At 46.0% G+C, this 27,668-nt stretch overlaps 1 protein-coding gene across 2 annotated transcripts; it reads left to right on the top strand.

Annotated features, from left to right (window-relative positions):
• Window positions 1-4,448: 4,448 nt before the first annotated feature.
• Window positions 4,449-26,083, top strand: LOC144144544 (uncharacterized). 2 transcript variants are annotated; one of them, XM_077676053.1, is made up of 9 exons: window positions 4,449-4,711; window positions 9,672-9,831; window positions 11,494-11,645; window positions 13,345-13,527; window positions 14,198-14,314; window positions 15,128-15,214; window positions 15,715-15,853; window positions 18,037-18,127; window positions 24,139-26,083. In XM_077676053.1, exons 1-9 carry the CDS (start codon window positions 4,568-4,570, stop codon window positions 24,173-24,175), a joined length of 1,110 nt encoding a protein of 369 aa, XP_077532179.1. In that variant the 5' UTR covers window positions 4,449-4,567; the 3' UTR covers window positions 24,176-26,083. The 2 variants fall into 2 exon arrangements, with proteins under 2 accessions (XP_077532179.1, XP_077532180.1); XM_077676054.1 differs by lacking the exon at window positions 18,037-18,127 and having other exon boundaries at window positions 4,452-4,711.
• Window positions 26,084-27,668: the final 1,585 nt, after the last annotated feature.

Raw genomic sequence — 27,668 nt, 5'->3', positions numbered from 1 at the left:
AGCGGCCTGAAGGTGATTCTCCATTGCCAGCCGGGCGGGCGCTTACGACGGCCGCGCCCTCACGCACCAAGCCCGCCGGTCTGTGCGCGCGCGCGCGCGCGCGCGCGTGTGTGTGTGTGTGTGTGTGTGTGTGTGTGTGTGTGTGTGTGTGTGTGTGCGCGCGCGTGCGTGCGTGCGTGCGTGTGCGCGTGAGTGTGTGTGTGTGTGTGTGTGTGTGTGTGTGTGTGTGTGTGTGTGTGTGTGCGCGTGTGCGTGTGTGTGTGCGTGCGTGCGTGTGCGTGTGCTCTTTTGGTCCATTTTATTTGCCTCTCCAGTTCAGTTTTGAGCAGTTCCTGGGCAGCCCAAAACTGATCGCGCGATAAAAATTCTTTGGGCAAATAAAATACGGAGCTGCTTCGGAGCAGGTCTGCGCTGTCCAAAGTGTCAAGTAAAGGATACCTTTTGTTGCTTTTAGGGGCGAAGCTCCTAAAGCCATGGGTCTGTCCATTCCTTGTGTCTCGTTGTACGTGACCGCCGCATGCTTTCGGAGATGTCGCAAAATGGGCCGCGTTGCACGCGCAAGAACCGGCTGCAACCGGCAGCGCAAACTCGGCACCGGGAGCGCGAGCTTGTCTGTGTTCGCCAACGGAGGCGCGAGCGCACGTGCACTGCGAGGGGGAGATCACGCAAGAGATCACGCCACGAACGCAGGCAGTCGTTCTCGGAGATCGAACGAGACGCAAGGACCTTTGCTCGTTTCCTCTCGTCTTGTTCGGGCACAAGTTCGCCCTAAATAAAAGTTATTTCTTTACCGTTGTGTCCCATCCTGCGTGACAAATTGTGGTGGAGGTGCGGGGTAGTCCTCGATGGCGCGGGGTCTTTCACCAGGTCTGGGCCTGGGAGCATTGACTCCGAAAATAAAAGTTGATTTGTACAATGTACGCACACAGTCTTACGTCTTTCTTAATGATGTAATGGGCGAACTTTCACGGGAGAGTTACGGTTACCGATGATCGCCCCCTCTCGAGCTTCGCCCCACTTACCATCATTCATTCCGTGGATATGGCGTGATTTTTTCTCTCTCTCCCTCTCCGTGCGTGCGCGCAAATTGCATCCAAACCACCGAGCAAGAGGAAATGAAGCAGAGTTTATTGAGTTTGTTGTGAGCAAGGCGCTTGTATTCGGGTGTGGCCAAGGGCGTCCGCAGAACTTTTTGCAAGGGGGGGCATCCATTAGCGGGGGGGGGGGGGGGGGTACGGTTGGATAGCACCAAAAAGGCGCTATTTGTGGTTACAAAAATTACAAACAGCGAATTAGAACCAGACTTGGAGAATATACATTGGATTTTATTACCGAACAAAGACAAAGTTAATAAAGAAAATGTGAAAAGTTACTGTCACTTTGTAAAGAAGAGTGGCCAGCCTCACTGCGCGAGGGTTCTTGACTTACGCCAACTGATACGCCAAAATACGTTCACATACATACAACGGCACTCCGTCAATGTTCCTTGAATAGCAGCTGCAGACGCCTCGAGTTTTTCTGGGCAATTTGCTGGATGGCATGTGTGATGAAGTCTGTTGAAATGGCTCACACAATAAAGATACTACTGGCCTCCCTCACTTTCAATGCAATAAAGGCTTACAAGTGTTTTGAGGGGCTGATTTATAGGTTTTGTTTCGGGGCTTGGGTTGTGCCGACATTTCGCAATTTCAAAGGAGAGGGTGTACAAGGTGATGGGACGGGACGGGACATGGAGGAAAGAAAAGGTTCTCCTCCGTGGCCCGAGAGGATGTTACACTCTCCCTGTAGTGGTGAAGATTTTAAACTAGATATAGCTGCAAATTTGTCCGAAAACTGATGGTCTTGCGGTAAGACTGCATAAATCTAGAGCTAAGAGAAAAAAAAAAAGTCAAGCCTTTCAGAATTGTTCGTTATCTTAAATAGCCAGCACAGGCAGTCTGTTTCACTGCCGTCACATGACCGGCAATGTCAGTCAGTGGGGCTCTTAGATTTACAGTCTCGGACTCACCGTGGAAAGTCCGTGGGTAGTCCGAGGATTCCCCGAAGCCATAGGTATGCATGGGAAAATCTAATGCTGGACTGCTTCTCGGGGAGTCGGTGGCGAGTCCGAGACTGTAAATCGAAGAGTCCCACCGTCTAAAGTGCAATGCTGACCGCAGTCCTGAGGGGCGTTCCATGCGGATACGCAGGACCTGAGTGTACTAATCATTTGAGTAGCATGGATTGCTGGGCAAGTTAGTACACGTGCAAAATTAAAAAAAACTTTGCGCTAAAGAGCGGGACAAAGGAGAGAACGTCGGCGTCATTCTCTCTTCTCTTCCGCCCTTCAGGGCAAAGTTATTTTAATTATGGGCTAACCAAGCTGTGCAGCTTTTTTGTAGTGCATAAAAATACCCGAATCTCCAAGGGGGGGCAGTTGCCCCCCCTTGCCCCCCCTTTCGGACGCCCATGGGTGTGGCAACAAACTAATGCGCGAAGCGATGCGCGAAACGACGCGACAGTTAAGTGTGCATCGTTTTGCGCATCGCTTTGAGCACATTAGTTTGTTGCCCGGCTCATTGTATTCTTTAGGTTCTTACACGTTCACAGGACTTCCGAAGCATTTTCGCGCCAATACAGCTTTGTTTCAAAATGACTGCTGGCATTTTTGTGAATCCGGCCCCGGGTGTGCGTTTGTGTGAGCTGCGCGTTTTCGCCGACCCTAGCCAAGTAACATTTTCATTCTTAACAAAAAAGAAAGAACGGAAAACTCGCCTAACAACTGACTTCGTGTTTGAATGTTTTCCTGGCCAATAATGTTACGAAAACTGTCGCGTAAGTCATCACGATCTACCACAGAGACAACAACGTGATTATCACTACCATTGCTGTAAAGTAATAAAACATTTCATACAACCATCAGCAGGTGCAGTGGCTTTTGCAAAAGCTGCGCTGGACATCTACTTCCGCAGGGCCGCGATGAATGTAAAGGATGAGTAAACTTTACTAGGACTAAAGAATAGTTAATTTATGAACCTATAACGACGGGAGTTCTCAGTTCAAAGCCCCTGGGCGATCGCCACATGGCTGGGGCAACACCCTCTGGCTGGGGTCGGGGATGGTGTGAAGGAAAGACTGTGGGACAGGGGTTTCCCCAGGCGTCGAATCAAGGGCTCTGTGTCTCAATGGCTCTGGGGGGGGGGGGGGTTTCATAAACTAGAAAAGCTGTTTTTTTATCCCACTAGTTAAATAGTGAAGTTAATTAATTAGGTTAAATTATTATGTTAAATTATTAGTTAAATAATTATGTTAAATAATTAAGTCAAGTTAAATAACTAGTTAAGTAAACTTCCCTCGACCGTGGGACTGTCCTGCATACTCGGGTATCCGCTGCCTCCATTGGAGCATTTTTCCCTGGGCACCCGACGTCACTCCCAAAATCACTTCAAGCGAGTGGGGAATTGCTGCGTCCCCCGCGTGGTATTCCACTTCGGCGTATTAAAAATGGCAGTAAGGCACACCCCCGAAAATATCTGGGTTTCGGAGAACTCGTGCACAAAATGTTCTCGTCCTGCAGTTGCTCCCGCACCCACCCGTCACCCGTACCATTCATATGAATGTCACGGTAGCAGGCGAAAGTTTCCGTGACTAATCTGCAGCCGTTGAAGCTCCCCTTTTCCTTTACTTTTTTTATTTCCATTTTCCCTACTTCCTAGCTGGTAGCAATGAGCTCGCAGCGTGGTCAGCCTCAAACCACTTTGCCCCTTTCCTTTGAAAGCCTTTTTTGTGTGCACATACGAACTTGCCACGAGCTGTCGAAAAAAAGGAAATAAATACGTGCAACGCTAACAGCAAGCTCGGGGGGCGCACTTTTGTTTATTTTGCCCGAGGCTACTGCCAAGAATAGCAGACGGGCAGCCCGCGCATGCGCAGATCGATACTGAAAAAGGTCCATGCAAGGACTGACAAGAGTGAAATTTGGGGATTCAAGGGGGGGTGTCCAGAAAAACTAGGGGGGGTCTACCCACCCCCTAGGGGGGGTGTATAGGGAAATCACTGCGGGAGCACTCCCAGATCGTGCCGGGTTGGGCACAGAATTTGCCCGGGGCGCGGTAGCGGTGGGGTAAATGGCGCAGAGGAGGGTGCCGTGCGGGTAGCCGGGGTAGGTGTTTGTTTGAAGGCGGCGGTAGGTGGGTAGTGCCGTCTTCGTTGGCCAACTTGTCATGGAGCGGTTGTAGAGTGCGGCGTTCGAATGGTGACTGCGAAGCGAAAGGGAGGATTCTTTTTTTTTTTTTTTTTTATAGGCGAGTCTTACCCCTCTCAGCTTTCCACGAAATCATTGCGGCTAGACTACGGAAGCTTAACCGGCCTCTATGGCGGTATTGCAGCGCTTCATGTGCAGTGCTGTTCATAAGACGCGCGCGCTCGAGGTGTCGCCAACTCCCTCCCCCGACCTTCTTCAGTTCTGCTCCCTGCCGGCGGGCGACGCAAACAATGCATGCATCGCGCACGCGGGCGACGCTGGCTCGTGGGCGCGCCTAGCCGCAGTTGCGAGCTTCGTGTGTGCGCGCGATAGGCTACTTGTGCCATGGGTAGCCGAGAGGACGCAGGAATAACAGGGGCCAGTGGCGGCATCAAAGCAGATGGACGCGAAAGCCCGCCGGCGAGCTTCAGCCAGTTAGGGATACCCACCAGCCCGCCGGGACTGCGTAACACCACCCTCTTCGGACCGGTATGCAGCTGCCGTTTCTCTTGATTGTTATTTGCCGCCACGGCAGCTGCTTTCGATTGCGGGGGTGTCATCCGCGCGCCTGATTGTGACGCACGTTTGAATGTCGCGCAGAGAGCTCTGTCGCCGGACTGCTTGCTGATGACCGCGTGCAACTTAGTTTTATTTAACTGCCGGTGGCAGGTGGGCGGAGCAATTGACCGATTGTGACCTTTCATGTAGCGCACGGGTGGTGTCGAAGCTGTCGCCGTCATGCTTGTGAACGGTGCTCCAGAAACGCGTGTTACGGCGTAGCTAGCGCCATGGAGTTAATACTCGCGCCAACCTAGACCCCCTTCCCCCACTGTGCCTGTGTGTAAAGGGGGGAGGGGGAGAGAGAGTACCAACTGCATGACTGCACTTTCAGCTGCTTGCGCACGAACTGTGCAATATCCGATGTCCCTGTATCGCTTTTCCGCGACACATTCGTAGAAGAGCCTGTCAGAAACACGGTTACCATTTAACCGCTGTAAAATGTTTAGGTCCCGATTAAGCGCATAACGCAGAGGCGCCTATTTTCCCACCGCGTCTGACATTCGATGGCATATCTAAGCTCGCATTGGGGCGTGCCGTCCGTAAACATGGCTGATGTGTTACAATCACAAGGGGAGGCTGCCAGTATGTGGTAGGCCACTTTATCTGTGGTGCAGCGCCACACAGCTAGCGTTTTCTATTCAAAAATATCTTTTGTCCTGCATGCAGATGTTCGTCCTGCATAAAACTGGCAGCCTAATTCGTGCCAGTGGCCTTTTGGTAAAAACCCTGTGAGCTGTTACAGGAAGACAACCGTGCTTGCCGCACGGACTATAGGGTTGCACCTGCACATGTTGCGCTAACCTTGGCCTCTTTATGTTCAACAAAGAAATCAAAAAGAGCAAATTATGCAGCCCACTCACAAAGAAAATTGCCAGCCATCTGGAACACTCATATGTCAGTTGCAGAGGCAGGCAGGATGTGAAGCTCCTGAAATTCTGTTTTAGCTTGGGAATTTTCTTGTTTTTTAACAGTCATTTGCGGGGGATCCCCTCGCAGTTTCCTGAGTGCATTCAAATCTACTTGGGGCTTGTTGAAGTGTGCTATCATTTTTCTTCTTCTGTTATCTCTTGTTGGTGTGAAAAATGATGAAGCATAATTCACATAAACTGTTAGTTTAAAAATTCACAAGGGATCATGAATTCAAAGTCCCTCCCTTGAGCAGTGCTCAGGGAACACAAAGCGTATGATCGCAATTTCAGGCAAGATTGGAGTTCCCATTGTTGAGGCAGTAACAATTGCACATAGGAGGAAAAATCGAACAGAGAAAGCAAAAACCCCGACCACTATTGTTTGCTTTCGGAACCGAGATGACGGTGGTAGATCGCGTGCAAAAAGTACTTCTCTTTAGGGAAGAAGGCGTTTACTTCAGTGAAATTCAACACAGTGTATCTGACAGTTGCTCTGAGCTATTGATATGAAAGCTCGCAAACAGAATTATCAGTTTGCCTGGCTAAGCTTTATGAAAGAGAATAAAAGGGTTCCTGAAGTTAGGAATAAATCAACAGATGATTTACACCTACTGAGATGAGCACAAAAACTTTTTACAATTTTTAAGAACACTGTTATAGCAATTAATTTATTGGAAAAGAGGAACTTTTGAGATAGCTATGTACAAAACATACCTATGTAGTATTCTGAAACACCGGAGGTAATTGTTGGAGCAGTTAACAGAGCTAAACAGGCGAGTTGTGTAACTTTAAACGAGATATTGGTGTTAGTAAAAATTTAAGTAATACTTGCATATATGCAAGTATTACCCTAATCTTTACACTCTAGAAGTATATACTTCTATACCTGCTCTGAGAAAGGATGTGGTGGTTGGCTTGCAATTATGAAAAATAATTGGAATTGGGAACAAGTCCCACTCTCATTTCAGGCGAGAGAAAGTAAAGCCGTGAGCATTTCCTGCAACTGCAATACTTTTGTTGTTCGGGCACATTACTGCCATCCCAATGTTGGTTTGACTATGCAACCAACCTTTTCATTATTGATACTCTTAACATTAGTGAATATTTCGATACTGCATTACATTCTTTTACAAAATAGGTTGATAAGAGCCTGTAAAACATAGCATAACCAAACCATGCATTGACCACTCCGTCGTTCATATAACCGTGCTTACATTCCAGGCGTTATGCCTAAGAAACTAGCTGATCATGGTTATGTTAGGCTAATGCTACTGGGAAAACATTTCTTTAAACAGTTTGGAAACAGCTGATCTATAGAAATTATTGATAATAAAGTGTTCAATCAGAAAGTGCACAAAGTGGATTTGAATGCCTTAGTGCCAACTAATCATTTAGAATTGTATCGCTTAAAAGTCTGAAAACTACAGGCATTGTATAACATTAAAACGAAAACATGCGAAAATTAAAGAAAATTTGGAAACAAATAGATTGATGATGACTTATACTAGCATTGGGCCACATTAAAGAACAAAAAAGCCAGGGGTTAGTGCATTAAGGAATTTTGAGTGCTCCGAAATGAAGTTATACTAAAGCTTATACTATCAAAGAAATGGGATTTCTGATTGCATAAATAAGGCCAAGGGAAACATAAAGAAAACATGGTTGCAGCTAAACGAACTGATGGGCAGGAGCATCGATCCGCAACCGGATTCAGCCGTTCACTTGGGTTTCAAAAATGCCTGTCAGTCAACGTCAATCTGTGAAACATTTTTCTTGTATTTCTTTGTACTTCTATAGTTCTTAATGAGCAAATAGGTGTGCCTGAATCAAATAATGTACCTAGAATTCTTGACTCCAGCTTTCTTCCTGACGTGACACTAAGTGACCTCCACACTATTTTTGCAACTATTCCCATTGTAAAACCAGTGGGATAGGATAAGGTGACACCTCGAGAGTTCATACAGATAAGGTGGACCAACCAGTTTAGTGCTTGTGCCATCTTTACAGCTGATAATATTCCAGAAACAATGAAGATATATCTATAGCATATCAAATATCACCTTGCTTATAATATAGCCTGTGTTAGCAAGTTCCAAGAAACGATGTTACAAACAACCGAACAATACCTATCTTGTCCATCCTGTTGCATATTCTAGAAAAATATTATGTTTCAACGGTTATTACTAAATTCTGTTAAAAATAATTTATACTATCTGAAACACAGCAGGTTTTAGGAAGAACAAGGGCACAACTTCACTTTTGTAAGGCTTTAGTGATACAATCCCTGGTTCATTAGATGGCAAGAAAATTATATTAACATCATTTCTGGACATTTCAGAGGCTTTTGATACCGTTAATCATTACATTGTTTTTTTTTTTATTGTTCCGCATGGAATTTATAGTGAGTTTATCAAAACGTGCTCCGCAGGAAAGTACCAACTGTATCAATGCCATGAGCGGAAAATTGCTGACTGAGGATGGGGTTTTACAAAGTTCTACAATTGGCCTATTATTTTTTAATATCTATACAAATTGCATCAAGAATTTATGTCTGTCTTCAAGACTATCAGCATGCTGCCGATACATCACTGGTTTCTGGACATTCGCATATGAGAATGCTGTCAAAATTATTTGAAAGGACATAGCAAACTGTTACGTTGGATGCTTGAACCACATGCATGTTAACAAAAACAAAACAAAACTGCTATGTATTGAGGGCCCTTACAAACAAATATCTAAAAAGAATTTGTTTTCTTATTAAGCAGCTGCAACAACTATTCTTGTTCATCATTGACGTACAGCCCAATTGTAAAATACCGATAAGCTTCTGCATAAGATGCATCTTTCCAACTTGGATGAGCATTTAATTCAAACCTGTAGGAAGTAAAGGACAGTATGATCTTATATTTATATGTTGCAGGATGCCTGATGGTCATTACCGGAAAGCATTCTTCGCTAATGCATAACTGTATGTGGTAGCTGTCCAATTACAATGCAGAGAAAGACCAATAAAGTTCTTTGCAGAACCATTAGAAACATTGCATATATGCTACCCACCTACATAAACAGAAAACAGCAGGTATAATGCATGAACTGTGTGTCCTTAGTACAAGTTCTTAGTGTGCCTTCGATTCATTGGGGTTCAAAAACTGCAGTAAAGTTGATGGCTTTATGTTGAATGTTGGAGATTTGAAAAAAAAAAAAAAAAAACTGCATGCCCACCAACCATCTGTTCACAGGACTTACTACAACCGGCAAATCACTCTTGTCTCACCAACGTGTCTGCTGTAGCAGAGAACTTGAATAAAATTGTGCACTTTAAGCTTGCAATACCCCCAGCTGTCCTGCGCTGCCACTGGAACAACCTGGCCGTCCTGTCACTATCCATTATTCAGGCCGTCGTCCTTTAAAAAATCGTAAACTTATGCTTGCAGCCTCTGCATCCTAAGCTGCCAAAGCTCCCCTCCAATGTTCCCTGCCAACATTTTCCTCTTGTTGCTTTCAAGTTGCCCTCTAAGATCTGATTGATTGTAGGGTTTAACGCGCTGACGCAACGTAGGCGATAAGGCACGCCGTAGTAGAGGGCTCCGGATTAATTTTGACCACCTGGGTCTTCTTAACGTGCACCAAAATCTCGTACACACGGGCGTTTTTGCTTTTCGCCTCCATCAGAACCTCCATCAGAGCCGCCATCAGAGCCTCCATCAGCCCCAGTAGAAGGGGAGCAGTAATTTACTTCCACTCACCAGCTTCACCGTCTCAGTGGCTAGGGCTTTGTGCTACTGAGCACCAGATCATAGGTGTGATTTCTAGTCATTGCAGGTGTTGTTCTGATGACGGTGACTAGTAAGAACTCTGGCGCCTATGCAAGGTTTCGGAGTCCCCAGGTAGTCTATCTAAATCATTCCGCAGCCCTCCACTACAGTGCACCTCACGCACTGGCACCGAGTACTTCAATTTGAATTTGCTGCCACTTGCAGATCAAGCCCCTGGAAGCCTTGTCTCGAACAGAATGGGCATTTTTCATCATTTCTTCCTTGAGTCTCCTGGTGTCCCTGGGTTTCACGGTGCAGCGCCTGGTGACCCTGCCAAGGCAGTCGGACGATTACACATTTGCCATCATGCTGTCCTTCACATCACGTGAGTTTATGCTTCTGCACGTTGAGATCCACTAGTTCAGTCAGTGGCACACTTTTCGGGAAAGTGATGGTTGGGAGCAATCATTGATGGTATTGCGCATCCACCTAGGATGCTGTCTACCATACAAATGGGAGACATTATTAGTCTTGGCTGCCACATGCAGGACCCAATGCATTCAATGTAAAATCTTAGGCTTAACTTTCAGAAAAATTAGTTTCTATGAGTAGGGTACTTGCTGTGAGGTACTTGCACATTTGTTATCCAGCCACACTTTGTCAGACGCAATCTTAATACTAAAATCATTCTCTGAAGTGCTGCGTGTTCTGGTAAGGAGCGTTTTGTGGTGAATATTTGTGTGGTTGGTTTGCAGAGAATTGAGCTAACATTGGAACGTACATTTCTTATATTTTCTTTGCATGTTTTTAATTGCCATCAGCTGCAGTGCATAAGTGCAACCTTCAGTTTTTGTGCTATAAGATGTTCAATAAACATCGTTTCTCCCTGCGGTTTCCTTAATCGTTCCACAATCATTCAAACAGTCATTACGATGGCTTAGTAACTTAGTTGTCAAGCTGGCGTGCATGAGTCTACGGGTTCCACATCAAGCTGCACTGGTTGTTTTTTATGTGGAAATGAACAGTGGGAATGTGTGTATTCACTAAAATATGGCACAGGTTAAAGAACTGGTAGTTTGCATGAAGATGTCACTCACCACTACCCTGCACTTCATGGGCCAGGTGTTTACTTGGCATATAAAATGACAAATTTTTAATATACCGTATTCACTCGATTCTAAGCACCCCCTTTTTTTACAATGACGATGCCCAAATTGAGGGGGTGCTAAAATTCGAAAATCCTAAATTACCCCCTTTCAACCACCACCACTTTTTTTCGCGGCCGTATTTGACAAGACGGGCGCAAGGAATAATGTTTTATTTGGCAAACATTCGAAAGAAAATAGGCACAGGCAGTGAACCCACCACTTGTGTCTGATACACAGTCACCCTCACTATGTACCATTCGAGTCCGTTGTGCTGCTTGGGCCGCCACTCTCAGTATTTCCCAGCAGGTTGTCTTCTGTTCTGCCGAAGTGGTTTGTAATAGAAAACTTTATAAATTACTTGAACACAACATCAACTCCAACCCGCTTCCACGCGTCTTCTAATTTTTTTTCCTCGAAAGTAGGGGAGGGTGCTTAGAATCGCAAAAATACGGTAAATGACTTCTTGCAGGATGCACTGACAGGTTTCAAAGGAAAAGACTAATTAAATTCTTCTGATTATCATGTGGACCATTACCTTAGTTCTTTTTCTGCCTGCTGCTTATTTTGGCCCCCTCAAGTGGCCACATCCCAAATTACATTTTCTACGGAATAAAACAACTCTCTACGACGTGTTCTTATCGTGTAATACCCTTTGAAATTTCCCAGACCTCAGTTGTGGTATGACGAAACTTTTTAGATATGTTTCGCACTGGACCAGGGGAAACAAAAGCACGATATCTGAACATGTGATGAAGTGCAGAAGGTACGGCGCAACTTCTTGCATAACTGGCAGGCGATTACCACAAATAGGAACATAATAGTGTTCTGCAGTACGCACTTCCTGAAGACGCACCCACATCTCCACTTTTAATGGGAAACGTCTTTCTTTCTCTTGGCAGTGTTCTGTTTCTTCTACATTGTGCATGGCATCCTGAAGGAGAGGTACCACGAGATTGCCGTCTTCATCATCAGCACGATTCTCCTCGCCGCTTACCTGATCATCAATGTGGCATCCACAAGCCAGACCGACCACAAGCCCCTCCTCAAACAGGTGCGGTGAGGGTGACCACGGATGCCTACTAGCACCGTAGCTCAGCACACAAATTACCAAACACTGTGGCTCAGTGGCCTAGCCATTTTGTCGCTGAGCTGTATCACTGTACTGCCATGTTTTTGGTAGAGGTGAAATGTGGAAACTCCCATGTTTTTACAAACGTACAAAAAGTCAGTGGCAGGTTTTTTTTTTTTTTTTTTTTTTTTTTTTTTCCTCTCTCTCTCTCTCTTAGTTGTTTGTCAGTGGGGTTCTTTGATTGCCAGTCCAAGACTCACCGCAGAGTGTTCGATGAATGATGCATCACAGCTCAGAGCATCGCTTGAAAATGTACAGCAGACGTTAGTATTGTAGACAGGAAAGCAATTTGCTTTGATAGCTGAAACCAAGTCCCGTGCATTTCTTTTTTTTTCTTCCCTTTCCTTCTTGGTACTGCTAGGCGTTTGAGACATGGAATAATGCAACACCATTCACCCGTGTGCCTTCAGCTGCACTCAAATTTCACCTCGGCCAACTTTACCTTGAACGTACAGTACGTACCACCAAACCAACTGGGACATGACTGGCAGCCCTGTGAAATGCGCTGTTAATTAGTTAGAAATGTCTAAAGTAGCTCTGTTGCAGGCGACGCTGCACCTGTCGGCAGATCACACAAACATCCATGAAGCGGAAGTGACATTGCAGCCAGTGCTGTGCTTTTTCCTACGGCCAGCCAGGAGAACTGGTCGAGCTCTGCTGGGTGCGTTTCTCCTAGGGCTGTGGCGAGGGTGGAGCGTGGCGTGCAGGTTTGCTCCGACCGGGTGGCCGCATGCGGCCGCTCTCTTGTCGGCTGTGCCGGCTTGAACGTCACTTCAGCCTGGCCATAATGGCCGCGCTCTTCTCAATTTTTTGTTTCAAAATCTCCGATTTTTGATGGTCATTTGAGCCGCGGATACACGTATTTCAGCTGTCGTATTTTGTATCTTGCAGTCTCTTTTAGGCAGACTAAGGAAATTATGTTTTCAAATTTTGAAATTTTGAGTGCAGTTGGCCTTGAAGGCCCTGCTGTTGCTTGAGTCCATTAAACCCAAAAGTGAATCTTGGTGCACATATCTCGAAGACAGGTTGTGTATACCAGGAGCAGATGTGTGCTTTCTGATATGAACATGCAGACACAGTCCGGTAAGAACTTTGGATTCGTAAGTATGCGACAATTGGGTGCAAAAGTGTTCATCACAAGCTCCTCAAAGGAGACATTAATAGATTGTCTCAATTCCTGTGCACGGGAGGAGCAAGATGGCTCACTCTCTTTCCACTGTTCACACTGAAAAGGTAAAACCAAAAGGTAAAACCAAAAGGTAAAACCAAAAGGTAAAAGGGCTAAGGGGAAGCGCGACACACACACATGCGCACACACATGCTGAAGTAACATTTTATTCAGGAGCTAAGCAGGCATATGCATAGACGAGTGGCATAAACAGGCAGCCAATTCTCAACCCATTCTCAAGGAGCAGGATGATGCGGACAATCCTGCGCCTCATGAGATAGTTCAGCGCATGCACCGTGCAGATGGGCGCCTAAAATTCCACGAATGATGCTCTTCCCAATGCCCCCAGCACCAAGGCAACACCCCAGCCTTGCATTCAGCTACCGACCATGCAACAAGGCTGTTGCAATGGACCCAGGGAGTGTTCGTACTGTGTGTGCTTCTGTGACACAGGTCCGGCTGGGGCTGGCGCTGGCCTTCCTGCTGCCCATCGTGTACCTCGGGGGTAAGGTGGCGCGGACGTACCGGCAGGAGCGCAAGCTGCTCTACCGCATCAACGCCAAGCAGGACCTGCAGTCCATGCTCAACTGGCTCTTCCTCTGCTCCTCCCTCATCATGTTCGACCTGCAGCTGCAGGTGCGCTCTTCTCCTGCATCGCTTCCACGGGGGGAGAGGCCGCTGGTCATTTTGTGCTTGCTTGAAACTGCCTAACCTATTTAGCAGGCCCTGTAGATGGCACAGCAGGACCTGGGGATGCCATTGTCAAGATCATCAATTGTCTTTAGAGGGCATCCTGTTTATTTCCGACATGCCTAGCCTGGTAGGACCGGTAGTTAGGTACGACATCTGCAGGAACCTGCAGATACCATTATAGATATTATCATTTGTCTAGTAAGGCGTATACATAGCTTAATGTGGCCTATAGTAGATGCTAGTCCGTACCAGTAGGGAGAGCTTGCAAAACTAGAGGCATGCTTATTAGCATGGCCATGATAAGGTTTTGACACAAGTGAAGTAATGCTCTGCGTTAAAAGTGAAAAGAAAATGGTGTTAATGTGCTTCGAAGTGAATTTGACATCTCATGTAGAACTCCCAAATAATGAAAAGTAAGCCACCTCTGTCACTAAAAGAACACACAACCAATGTGTCCATGCTCTCCAGTATGCATTAGGGTCGTCTGTTCAGGTCTTTACGAGGTAGTGTTTTTTGGAAAGGCGAGCTGTGGGTGCTGCTGTGAGGAGAAGACTCGTAGTGGATGAGCTCATCTCATATGCTGGGGTTAACTTGGAGTACTTGCTGCTTCCAGGGCACCATGCTCATCTTTGTCATGGAAGACGGCACGAATCTGAGCCAAATGGAAACCATCGTACTGGCCGTCGGCGTGCCTGTCACTGTTGCCTGGACTGTGGCCGCGTACATCACTGTGAGCATCGCATTGCCTTCTCTGCTGCGTAGCGTGTACCTCTTTGTGATGACCTGCTCGCAAGGGAAATTTTCATCTTGTCTAGTCACTGGACAGGAATTTTCCCTTATTGTGGTTCCTCTGCTGCCCGCATTAAAAGTAATCAGGGGTGGTCCGAGTGCGTAGCCCCCTTCAAGAACATAGCCCTGTGTAGATATGCAGGGTGCTATATAAATAGGCTTATCTTCAAAAAATCTGCTAACTGTCATCACATGGTAATCCACATTAGCCAATGAAGATTGCACCAAATACATTTCTCATCGAACTGTACTTTTCTATTGTATTAGGTGCTTTTGAGGTAAACTGTACTTTTAGATATCATTGTAGTTTTTCTATTGAGTCCTGAAAAGTTCGTTGAGCCCTTGTAGTTGAGAATAAAGACACACCTTTAGTCATTCTTAAGTATGACTGAGGAATTTGTATTTGTTTCATTGTGAAGTGTTATGAGCAAAGTGCATTTTATTTGTTAGTAATGCACCATTTGAGTTGTGTTAACTAACCACATCAGACAGATTATATCTGGTGTGTTTCTAGAAACAAGTTTAATCCTTTTTTTAAAACATTTTGAATGCAGTCATCCTATCCTTACAGCAAGGTATTCTAACAAGCACTAGCACATATAATTGCAGCAGAATTGTGATTCAGCATTGACGGATGAATTCTGGAGGAGTTGACGTGCTTGTGCACGCTGTCGCCATGCTACGGCTATAAAAGAAAGTGCTCATGCTGCAGCTGCATCGTATGATAAGCAGCCGTTCCCGATTGCTTTTGCAGATTTACAAGGAAAGCAAAATCTGGTTGTGTGTGTTCGTCCTGCTCTGGTTCCCAAATGTGGTCTACGTAGCATTCAAGCTTTACCACGTGAGTGTTTTAGTGCCTTGTTTTTAGCTTTGCTACTTGTGTTTCACTTCGTTGAGGTCCCACCCGCAGTTTGCAGACTGCGGGTGTTTTCCACATAACTGCTGACCTGGGTAGGAGGGCAATAAAATTATATTTTCCCAAACCGTGGAAGTACCTTGTTTAAAACAAAAAGCACGACTTAGCATCCCGAGCTAGGGGGCACAAATATGCAATTGAATTTGGCACAACAACGCCGCTTTGACAGCTGAAAATATTAAGTGTGAGTGTGTTGCTGGAAAGGTGACTTTGGTCTTGTAAAAAAAAAAAATTTGTATGAGCAAATGGTGTAGCGGCATTTAGGACTATGATAGGACCCTCAACAACTGCTTTAAATCGCATTTAACTTCACTAACGAATGCTAGTGCTTTTACATGGAACGTGGGTTTGCTTGTGGCACCGCAGAGCCATTGCTGGTCCACACACTCACCCTCTCCCATCCTCCTCGCTCTCCTCCTTTGCAGTTGGCACCGAGTGACTCACTGACAGTGCTGTACCGGGCCACCATTGCCTGTGCGGTGCTTGCCCTGCTGATTCGGCTGCTACTGGCCATCAACATGGCCCTGGTGGTGCGCAACTTTGGCCGGGGCGTCAGGGAGAAATGTATGCACTTTGCTCACCCTTTATTTTTTCTTATTGCCTCTCTCTCTACTTCTTTCATTCAAAGACTCAGGCAAAAAGAAAAGTGGGCTGCCACGGGACGCTAGGCTTGAGAGTGACTTTTAAGATAAAATGTAGGTCATTAAAACCCTCCTTAAAAAAGTAAAGGGGAAAGAAAAGCCTAGCATTGTGCGAAATGGCTGTTCTAAACTATGAAGCGAGCCAATTACTATAAAACCTTTGCCTGTTGGCCTTACAAAATGACTTTTGCGCAACAGATGAACAAATGTTATAGCTGCTTTTGAATCTGCTAAGCATGACAGGCTTTCTTGGTTGGGGATGGTCCTGCTAGTGGAGAGATAACTGATGGGATGACGGGAAGAAATGCGGGGGAAGAAGGGATTGAGCCACTGAGGAGGCTGTTTCCTGGCTAGAACCCTTGCTGTTTCACTGCCGCAACTTTCCTTTCAGAACAAAAACAACTTGAGCCTGCTATTTATGACACAAGAACTCACAACTGTATTGTTAATCCTAGAATGATGTTCTACTGATATACATACCATTTAGTTCATGTGACGTTAAATCAAATTTTCTTTTTATTGTTATTGCAAAGGTGCAGGATTTGAAAGCTGGAGAGAAAGCCATAAAGAAATGGAGTATGCTAACTGCAATGATTGCTTGTGCTGTCCAACAAAAAACACGACTATCGTGGCATAGCCCACGGTATAGAATGGTTGCATTTGAGCTGAGATGGTGCATTGAAAGGCACACACACATAGCTAAGCGAGCCTTACTGGGTATTGAATAGTTCAAATCTGTGTCTTAAGCGCAGACCGCTTCTCGAAGAAAGGAACTTTTTTCTCATGGGAATGCGTGATGGGTCATCGGAGCTGTTCAGCATGTGCAGGTATGAGTAGAAGACATTTAACTGGTCAATCAACCAAATTTTAGCAGTTAACTTCAGTGTTGAGGGTGAAGTGAAAAACTTAAAAATCAGCTTAGGTTGCCAAACAACACTACTTGTCAATTTGCTTGCTCTTACATGTATTGCATTTGAACAGAGATATGCTCAGCCATGACCGACTGGTTGTCTTTTCAGCATTTCTTGCTTTGCTCACAAAGTAGTGCCTGTTACAGTAAAAGTGCTTGAGCTTTTTTTTTGTGTGTGTGTGGGTGTACTTCTGAGCAAATTTAGTCTTGCAGCCACTGTAGAACACCACGTCCTTGAAGGAAAGGTATACTTCCCAGCAACACAGCTAATATGTCGCAGAGGCTGTTCATTGAAAACAGATTAAACAGGATGTGTCTTTGCCAAAAGCCAAGCTGAATGGACTCTCATTTCAGCTGAGGCATGTTGGCGGTATTTCACAAGTGTGATGCTAACCATCTGCTTACAAAAGACTGACGCCTTTCTTCGTTCTTGCATAACACACTAACTAGTGACTAGGCATGTTCCGTTTTGTCTAAACCTGCAAACTGTTGCAGTTGTGCATGAGCGAGTGTACGAACTTGAACAAGTGGTTTAATTCGACAAATAATTTTGTTATTAAACTCAAATGTTAGTCATATGCTGTGCTGCATATAGAAATTTACATTGACATTTACATAGTTTCAACAACGAGCTGATGTAGAGTTTAGAAGTTATTGTTTACCCTTTATTTTTTGTTAACTAAGTGCCTCTTGTTGCCCAGCATTTACTGTTGTAGCGGTAGTACCATTAACCTGTCACCTGTTTCTTAATCTCTCCCGTCAGAGGTGCCTGGCCCCTGGCAATTGGAGCAAATAGCAGTCATAACATTCAGGTTCCTGAATCTGTTCAGATCCAGAAGCCACGTTACTTAATAGGGAATATGTGTCGCCCCAACCATTGTTGTATAAATCGGCATCCCACGTCAAAAAGAGAGAGAGAGAGAGAGAGAGAGAGAGAGAGAGAGAGAGAGAGAGAGAGAGAGAGAGAGAGAGAGAGAGAGAGAGAGAGAGAGAGAGAGAGAGAGAGAGAGAGAGAGAGAGAGAGAGAGAGAGAGAGAGAGATGGGGGGGGGGGAGAGATGGGGGGGGGGACCATTTCTAGTTTTTACCTCGTGAGTGGTGACGTGACGATGATGTTTATTGCCATGCGTGCAAGTGGGGGGGGCTACCAGGAGGGGGTTTCCCTGTGGTGGAAGCCCTAAAACGCGGGGGGTGCAGTGTCCGCAGGGGAGTCGCTGGAGTCTCTGCGCCCTTCCACTTACTACCGCTACTCTGCTCCTGACGTGGGCGTAGCGCACTCGCCCTGCAGGTGAGCTGGCTTTTGTGCTGGCGGGAATCTCCTCCTCCTCTCACAACTGCATGGTGGTCTCTGGTGGCATGATCCCCCATCCTCCTTCCCCCACTCAGTGATGGATGGGCAGCACGGGCAGCGCTGATGCACGCACTTGCATACGACGATACAGGGAAGTTCCACTTTGGATGACTTCGAAAGAGGCCCCCGTCCACGTAGCTTGTCTGGCTGTATGCTCCTTGTGCTTTGAGTTCCTTGACATACATCGCAATTGTGACAATGAACTCGACCAGGTTCTGCCAACGACCTTTTCAGAAACATTGGTTCCTCCGTTTAGTTTTATTTTTAATCCAGGATTCGTTCTACTGTGTAGCTTTGCTCTGTCCCGTCCTTTTCTTGCCCGTGTGATACACGTCGCAGTCTTGGTAGCCAGCGCAGCAGAAGTTCATTCGTGCATTTAGGCGGTCATCATTAGACTTGTTCAACAGCCCAGCGGCATCAGCTTGGTTGGGTTAACAGTGGTTGACGCTTGCTGCTGCCACAGCACCGTTGTCATATAATTAATTGCACAGAAGCAATTAATTGGAATAAATGTACTTGTACTGAATCCATGCAATGTCACTTACAACACATGCAGAATCGGGCAACTCTGCTCTCCAAGGTGTGGTATGTCAACTTCAGATTGGGCCCAGGTTGCTGCAGTTCAGAGAGCGCTTTGCACCTTATAATTGTTGGCATGCCACGAGATGTCATCGGAGGGTGAGCTAGGCACACGTTTACTGCTAGAACATCTTTTTTCTTTTTCTTGTGGTGATTGCGCAGTGGCAGTGTTTGTAGCATTCATTCATGCCCAGCCTTGAGAAATATTTTAGTGCGCACCACCTAAGCGCCCGCTCCTGTGTCTCTCTTTGTAACCGAGCTAACAAAAGGGACACCGAAAGTAAACGAGATAAATCAAACAAGAAAGTGTGAGGGGGGGAGGCGGCACACAGAGACGGCGCGAGTCATTCTGTCCGGCGGCGACACTCTAAGAGATACGCGAGAGGGTAAGGAGGCCACTGAAAACAGAGGGAGCAGGAAAGCGGAGGATGAAAGTGTGGCAAAAGGCGCAAGACATGGTTTCCTGCGGTGACGCGCTACAAGACAATGGCAGAGTATATCACGCACCTTCGTACGTTCACTGATGCGGCGATCACTTGAGGAGACGCAGCAAATATGTGCCATCACCCAGAAGACTGCAGTTCGTCCTGCACCCAAATTTCGCATCAGGGAGTTCCGTAATCATCAGCCAAATCCTTTTTTATCACAAAGGAACACAGAGTATCGCACATTGGGGGCTTGGTGTACTGCAGTTTCACCTTGTTCAGTCCACAGTCCACTTTAGCAATTAACTGAATGGTCTTCTTGGCGGCTCATCAGCAGGCATAGCTTGCCGGATACAATCATAGTATAGTACCAGTTATGTTCAGCCGGTAAGCGAAAGCAGGGTTGAGCGTTGATACTGTTCCAAATTTTTGGTTTCATGCTGCTAATGCCGTTGTGTTCATACCCATCTCTCGTGTACCGTTGTAACTTTGCTGGATTACAGGAGGGCAGGTGGTGCATTTCATCTTTTTCTATTGGTCAAGCCAATAAGCGCACCCGATGTCGTTCCAAATGGTTGGATAGGAAATGCAAGCACACATAATACTGATCGGTTGCTTGCACTTCAAACTAGGGCTCCAGAATTTCTACCAGCTTCTTTCGAAGGTCCCTGCAAATGGCTACAAAACAAATGTCCACTTGCGTGAAGTCTGGTCACGTGGAGGTTTATTGTACTGTCATATGGGACTGTCATGCCTTGGGATTTTAAGCGAGCCAAGGGCTGATGCTTTTGAATAGCTGCATGCTCACAGAAGGCAGCGGTCTTGGTTTGCTTGGCAGCATGTCAGGTGGGTTGCAGCACTCGCCACCTGTGGAATGCTTTCATTTCGCTTTGCGTAGTTGCGTAGTGTAGAATGACTGCTCCTTCCTAGCCCTGTTTCCTGGTAGGGATAGGGACAAAAAGGCTTTGTGAAATTGGTGCCAAAACGCAGGTGCATTGTAGTTCTATTCACTATGCACGGTGGCTAAGTCTCAGTAGTGCACGCAATTTAGGCCCATGGCTGGGGCTCACGTGTCACATTGCACTGGACATGACCGGCAAACATGTCACGCCAAATGATTTTTTGTTCCATTTCTACCTCATTTGTTGAGTGCAAATGTTCAACATTTTTTTTTATTTCAGACAAACCAGACCTGTAGTGTTTGTTGTCAAACCTGAAATGGAATCGGTACACTCTGTGTGGGCATATAAGTGCCTGTTAGCGTGACGGTAGGACGAACTTTTTTTTGAGATCGAGTAAATAATTATGAAACGTACAGTGATGCTGCAACATTATAAAAAATATTTAAGTGCAGCATTTTTAAACCACAGTTGTTGCAGGCAGGCACTTTCGTTACTTAATCTTTGAAAAGCTAGTCACATGCGATTTAGAGCTTTGAAGTTGCAAGAAGTGGACACTACTGAGGCAGCAATGGCAAGTGTGGTGCTCCTCAAGCGTCCTGTCTGGTAAAATAGAAAGCTGGGAAACTTCATACTTCTTAGTTATAAAAAAGAAAGTAGGACTGGAGGACACAAACAAAAGAGGGAAATAAATTGACAGGACAGTGCCAGTTCTGTCTGTTGCACATGTTGTCGGTTTCTACAACTTCTTATTCAGTGCAATGGGAGCTCTGGATTTCAAGATGAATCTTTTTTTTTTTGCTTGTCTGTATCCTTCTCGTCACCGAAAACAATGAATAGGAGCTTAAATTTTTTTAGAAATACATCAAGTTTGCTTTAAACTAGCCTAAGGCATTTGAGGACAGTAGTAAGAGTATAAGGTTTAGGTCACCAGCGCTTCACATGGATCTTATGTTCACACGGACTACCTTGACCTGCGCATCTTAACCAGCACAAATTAGTTTTTAACAGCACTATGGGGAAGGTGTTGTGCCCATGTCACTCTCCAGTATCTGCACTATACTTTCACATTTTCACTTATGGAGCCCTCACGCACCTAGCAAAAGAGAAAAAAGTGTCCCACTCTTCTGTTGCTCCATTCTGTTTTTTGCAGCAGTTGGTTTTCTGTACAGGTTCCTTGCTGACTAGATTGTTAACAAGGATTGTGCACAGGTTCTGAAACGTCTTTTATTATTTATTTATTTTTTTACTTGGTCAGTGACTGCATTACTGTTTATTCAACAGGGACAAAGAAAGGGGCACTGTGTTGTCTGCTTCTTCTTTCTATCCCTGTTGTGCGAGCGCTCTTTCCACCAAAATGTGCTCATGTACCTAGTGTTGGGGGGTGCCTGTGCGAAGTTCCCTTGTGTTGCAGACTTGTTAAGAAAATGAGGTAGTGCTGTTCCTGGTACTTTGAAAAGGCAGCTGTTCACTGAGGCTGAGGGGGAGGAAGAGGTTCACTTTGCACTATGAAAGGATTTCTCATCAATGGCCAGCGCCCAGTCGGGTATGTTCACTAGGAAGAAGCATGAAGCATGCTACAGTACTGTCATTATCAAGCACCCAGCAGCTAGATAGGCAGCTAAGTAACACAATACTAATCAAACTCACTGATGCAGTTTGTTCATTCTTAGGTGAAATAAAAGTTAAGAAAAGACAGAAGGTGCCACGTTTTACACATCTTTATATTTTCTGACTAGCGGTAGTACCCGGCGGTGCCCGGGTGGCCATTATATTAAGGAGAGCAATTGGTATTTGTTAGTCGCCATATTAGGCTACTTCATTGGGAAGTGGTACACACTCGGAAGCGCCTGCCTGCTGTCAGTATATAGGCTTCTACTTCAGGCGCGTCGTGGTAATGTGTTACGACTGGTGCTCGTGTTTTACTCCAACTCTCGCTAAACGAATTGCACCAAGATGGCGCGTTTGAGCGAATGAGTCAGTGAGTGAAAAAGATTTTATTGAGCCGGCGAAGTGGGAGTGGTTCCCTATTTCAGAAAGCCATGTGATGAGTGGGCAGCCTTCACTCTGGAAGTATTGTCAGGACATCCAGATCGCTGATTGTGACCAGGTTCTCCCACAGCTCAAGGTTTGGAAAAGTGGATGAAAGAAGGAGGAGCTTTGTTTGCTTTCGCTCTTAATATATTAGGAAGAGTGCCAGGTTGCAGCCACAACTTGAATTCGGCAGGAGATTGCGCTGGGAACACATGATGGAGGCTGGCTGGGTAAGGGGTATTCTTCCTCGTAGGAAGTGCTAGCTCAGAAGATATGAACGATGCTCATCGGGACAGTTTTATCATAAGTAACATGGGCTTCCTGCGGGAGGCGCGAGCTTGCAGAAAGTCCCAGCAGATGCCGACGGCTAACCTTTGCACTTTTTACTGGTACATCTTCTCTTTTACATTTATGATATATGACACCTGCTCCTACTGGAGACGCTTGGTTGCCGAAGGTGTCAACAGATGGCGACCGCTAAGCGAACGCGGGAAAACTCAACTGAATTTTACGTCCAAAAGGATGCAGATTAAAAAATCTCGCTGGCCTTCTAATCCGCCTCTTAGGAAAAAATCCTGAAATTGGTTTTTGGGCAATTAAATGGGCAGCATTTTCAAGAAAAAACGAATGGGATATATCAACTGGCTGGGTGATTATTTGTGAAAGTGTAAAAACACAGTGTTTTCCCGAAATCTCGCTTGCCTCTTTTGGGAGGGTGTCATTGAAAAATGTTGTATAACAGTGTTGAGATAAGTGAGTAAGTTGCCTAACTCAACAAAAACCTGTTCGATATCTCCGATGGCGGGCGGAAAAAAAATTAATATGTGAAAAACCATTTTACCGCTTTAAACTCTCTCCATGGTGGAAGTTTTAAAATTTTAAGAAATATTGACCCCCAACACCGTAATCAGAACGTGCCCTCGCAATCTGTAGCCGTTTGAAAGAGCAGTTTGGCTAGACGTGTACGTAACCTGTCGGGCCTTTTTGGCTCATCAGCCGTGTCATTTGTAAAAAACAAATTGACCCCTTTAGCGGCGTCGCAGAGAGAAATCCTTAAACATGGTTCTGTGCATTTGTATGAGTAACATATTCTAGCAAAAATCAGGTGGATTACTGAATCGTTGAAAGATTTATTCGAGAATCTTTAGGAACACCGTTCTAGTTCCGGAATGCGGTATCACCTCGCTGGGGTAGGTTAGGGCGAATTCCAAAAACAACTTTTTAGGTATTCTTAAGGGCTACTTATATCAGCAAAAAGCGCTTCGATATGTGGATGGGTGACCGAGAAAATCACGAATTCGCGAAACCACAATCTCGCCCTTTTCTTCGGCTAGGAGGGCAATTTCTGAAAAACCCGCCTTAGTGAGCACCTACTCAATGACGCAAATAAACTCGTGAAATTTCAAGTCTCTAGGTCTAACAGTTTTGGCTGGGCGTTGATGAGTCAGTCAGTCAGTCAGTCGGGCACTTCTCTTTATAGGTAGAGATGTCATGCGACGCTCTCATGGCTAGCAACACAAGCAAGCAACCACAACCAACCAAGCAACCAAGGTGACGTGCACCATTTAGAGATAGCGCTGCTGTCGAAGGGCCATTCTATGTATGCATAACTGAAAAGCAGCATTTTAGGGAAAACAGTTGCGAAATGCTTGTCCCACTTATTTCATTCCGATGGGGCTGCGTTGTGGAGTTGTGAATGAAATATAGGTTTTCATTCAAATAGGAGCACTACCTACCTATTGTGCATCATAACCAAATCATTGCAACAAAACATATGTAAAGCCATATGCTGAACAAATATAATGGGCTGACACCACAACAGGGTATTTGAATTGCGCAGTTTTTCTGGCAATGGGGAACACTTCTATTTTTGTGACACGATTTATGTCCTTGTATGTCAGCCCTTGCAACACAATGGCACATTACACAGCACGAGCTCTAGCGTGCGCAGTGCGAGGGCATACTAACGCGTTGCATCTCTTTCTTGTTGCTGCGACCATGGGAATTTCAGTGGCAACAATTGGGATCGACCGACCACAGCCCAGTGACCAAACAGCGGATGAAGAGGGCGTGTGATCACCATTGCGTGCAACAAGACCTGCTTGCACTCCCCACCAAACTTCCAGCTCCAGTGCCAGCAAGCCCAAGAGGAGTGCCATAGTTTACAGTACAATGCATTTGCGTTTAAGACAACGAATGCGGAGACATTGATTCTGTAACCACCAAACGAGGCATGTGCATCCTTTCAATGACGTGCTACGCAAGCACCAAGCAAGGTCTTTCCATTCTGTTTTGCATGTTTGGTAGCGAAACGATCTTGTCTATATAGCATGATCTTAACAAGTCTTGTCGTCACCGTTTTATTTGCCTTTGCATCTGCCTTGTGGGAGAAGACTGTGATTTTTTTAATGCCAAAATCTTTAAACAAGGGATTGTACCAAAGAAAGCCTGCAAGCACATTCCCCTTCTCTTGTTCTCCCATGGTGTCCTGCCTCTTTGCACTAGCCAAGGTTGTTCTCCTGGTCATTTAGCTGTCATGTGTCATGGCTTCTCGTTTTAAGCTTGTTTTTCAGCGTATCTCCCAAGGAAAAGTCGGAGTATTAGCTCACACTGTTGACTTTGGTTCAGCTAGCCTTGAAACTATAGCCGAGTGCCTTGTCTCATATGCCTTTGAGCCCTAGAGTGCCTCTCGAGTGCAGTGAGACGTCAGTTCTTCCACACAGTCATCTGGCCTGATCTGTTGGCAGTTGTTAATGACCGAGTGGCATGTTCGTGCTCAAAATTTATCACTCGCATCTTCCACTTGCGCCCAGTGTTGACTGTGGGGGGAATAACAGGTGGCCTGCGTGCAAGGCAAGGACTACGTAGCCAGCTGGTCATATGGATGCACCATTACTATGCCCCTGTGCAATTAAGAATGACATATCGGAGCATGTTGTAAGACAGGTGTGATAAAAAACTGTTCATTCATGTTCCTCGTTGACCAAGTGCACCGTTGTATGAACCATTCACGACAAACGTGTGCCAACCACTGTGATCACGTATTTGTTGAAAAGCATGTCTACTGCACAGGTGCATGCGCACGCAACACATGAAAGTTCCTCTTTTTTTTTAGCATTTATCGCATTTCTTCTACTGCATCAAGCACGCTCGCTACTGCTGCTCAAGCCCCAGTGTTTGTGCAGTCAGCGTACAGCAACTCTCCATACGCACAGCTGTAATATAATCCCAAGCATCAAGAAAACCATCAAGGGATCGCAGTGGTACCTCCACGGTAGGCGTGAACAGTTTAGTCAGTTCAGCTTCCTCAACAGCAAAATCATGGCAGAAACAACACGCACAGCAAATGAAAACGTTGGCACGAAGCGTAAGAAACTCTCATTAAGGGACCATACGTGATTGTGCCCTAAAGAGGGCACCATTGATTTTCTCATCAATGTGAATTTCTGCAATGTTCATGCCACCAGTACACTGCACTACACCGGGTCAGTGCAAATGTAAAATGTCCTGCAGTGCCGGGCAACTGCTAGCAATGATTGTGCTTCGCTAAAAATGTGCTGAAGAGAGGCCTTAGAGTGTAATGGAAGAGTACACATTGCTAGACTAGGGTTGTCAATTCACTGGCACATTGCCTGTATAATGCTCTTTATTCAGTGCGGAAGCTGACTTAAAGTTCCACGGTGCCAGTTTCCCAGTGTCACAAAATGTTCTATGGTGCATAAGAGTGGAAAAAAGATGCACACGTTGTATAGGGGATGGTAGCAGGAGCAGTTGGCTGCACTTTGGAAATGTAGCTCAGACGAAGTCGCTTCGGTTGTTTCTCTATTCACTGATGCTCTCAGTGTGGTTTTGATCTGTTCTTTACACATTATTTTCATTCATTTTTACGATGATGCCACACTGTCAGTGCGTTTGTGATTTTATGTTTGTTGTAATAAATGGTTTTGAGTTGCCAACATGTGCTCACTTTCCTGTTCCTGCTGAAAGCCAAGAACCATGGCACAACACTGCTAATCAGCATCGAAACGCCATCATAATTGAATTTCTATTTCTTCTCTGAGCACTGAAAGGGGGTTACTATCTAATAACGTGTGCACTGTGGAGGGCTAGCCGATGCACATTTTGTGTTGCAAAATTTGTTGGTTCCGCCCAAATTGCAAAACGTGGCTCAAACAGAGCACTGCAAGCTGGGCATGGCTAGGAGGAGGGCACTGCTGCTCATGCAGGAGATGTCACCGCCATAACTGACCATACTGTTCAACTCTTTTTTGTTTTCCTCCGTGATTAACGCACCTCCCAGCCCAGCGCTTAAGACGCCACTGGAGGGGAAGGAATGTGCACTGTGATATCACATTAACAAAGCTTTGGCAGGAAGAGATTACTTAAACCATGCTGTGCAGGACCCAATGTGATCCATAGCATTGTTCATGGAGGGTGCTTCAGGAACCCTTTAAGAAGCATTGCATCTGATTGGTTTATTGCAATTGCTAGGTGACAACAAACAAACCTGCTGGTCTCCAATCCAAGAGAGAAGGGAAAGTTCCGAGAGGAATGGCACGTAGTTCAGGAAAGCCAACTTGCAGGGCAATTTGGCAGTGCATAGGCTGTTGAGGAACTGGGCCCCGGGCCATGACACCGCTCAGAACACCTTTTATTCCACTTCTTCTTCTCTAACCACTGATGGTGATAGTCCTATGTTCTTCCTCGTCCTCTTTCCTCAACATACTCCCGCCCGCGACCACGGTTCTTGTGCAGACGTTCAGAGAATCTGTAGAGGAAACACCACTAAACTAAATGAGGGCCAGTTCAGCATTCTAGTTGTGATAGTTTCGTCCGGTCGGTCTCAGGTCGCGAGTCACTTCCTTCTCCAACGATGCTTTGAGCTGTGGTGTCGCTTCCTAGTAACTGCTCTGTTTAACGCGGGCAACGGAAGCCCATCAAAGCTCTGTCCGGCGCTTTCGGCTAAATAGTGGGCTATCCTGGGGCCATGTTCCTTGCGACACCAGCTTGACTGGGGTACCCGGTGTCTCGGTCGCCATCCTTGTCGCCTCCCGGTCGGTTCCTGGTTATGAGGTCGACGTTTCCTTCGGTAAAAGTAAACAGCAGCCGGCATCTCACTCCTTCGATGGAATTGGTGCCCTTTTCGTTGTTTGGATTCAGCTGTAGTTACTGTCTGAACCTCAAGTCGGCCAGTCTTGCGTTCTCTTCTGTCCCTGTGATTAAGCCTTTCTGTCCTGCGAGGATTTGACCCCGTGTTCACGAGGGAACCTTTCCAATCCAGTGGAGCCAGAATTGAATGCTCCTTCACACACTCGACGGGTTCTGTTCCTAGTTCGTCGGCCTCTTCACCCTGTTGTATGAGCTCGCTCTGCGGATGCAGCGTGACACCAGGTGCAGAGTTTACGACGCATACCGAAGACTCGGTGGTTGCCTCCAGGGTCGCTGCTGTCAGCGATTCGTTAGCAGGGACAAAGGGTTCTCCAAAGGCAACTGGAGAGGCGAGTGGAACGCTGCGTGTCATTCGGAGGGATCCATCTTTAG

This window comes from Haemaphysalis longicornis, unplaced genomic scaffold (genome assembly GCF_048455015.1).
Source record: "Haemaphysalis longicornis isolate Haplotype H1 unplaced genomic scaffold, Haemaphysalis longicornis Haplotype H1 scaffold_7, whole genome shotgun sequence".
NCBI classification, from domain to species: domain Eukaryota; kingdom Metazoa; phylum Arthropoda; class Arachnida; order Ixodida; family Ixodidae; genus Haemaphysalis; species Haemaphysalis longicornis.
Note: the sequence above shows the minus strand (reverse complement) of the source record. Positions and strands in the feature narration are given on the sequence as shown.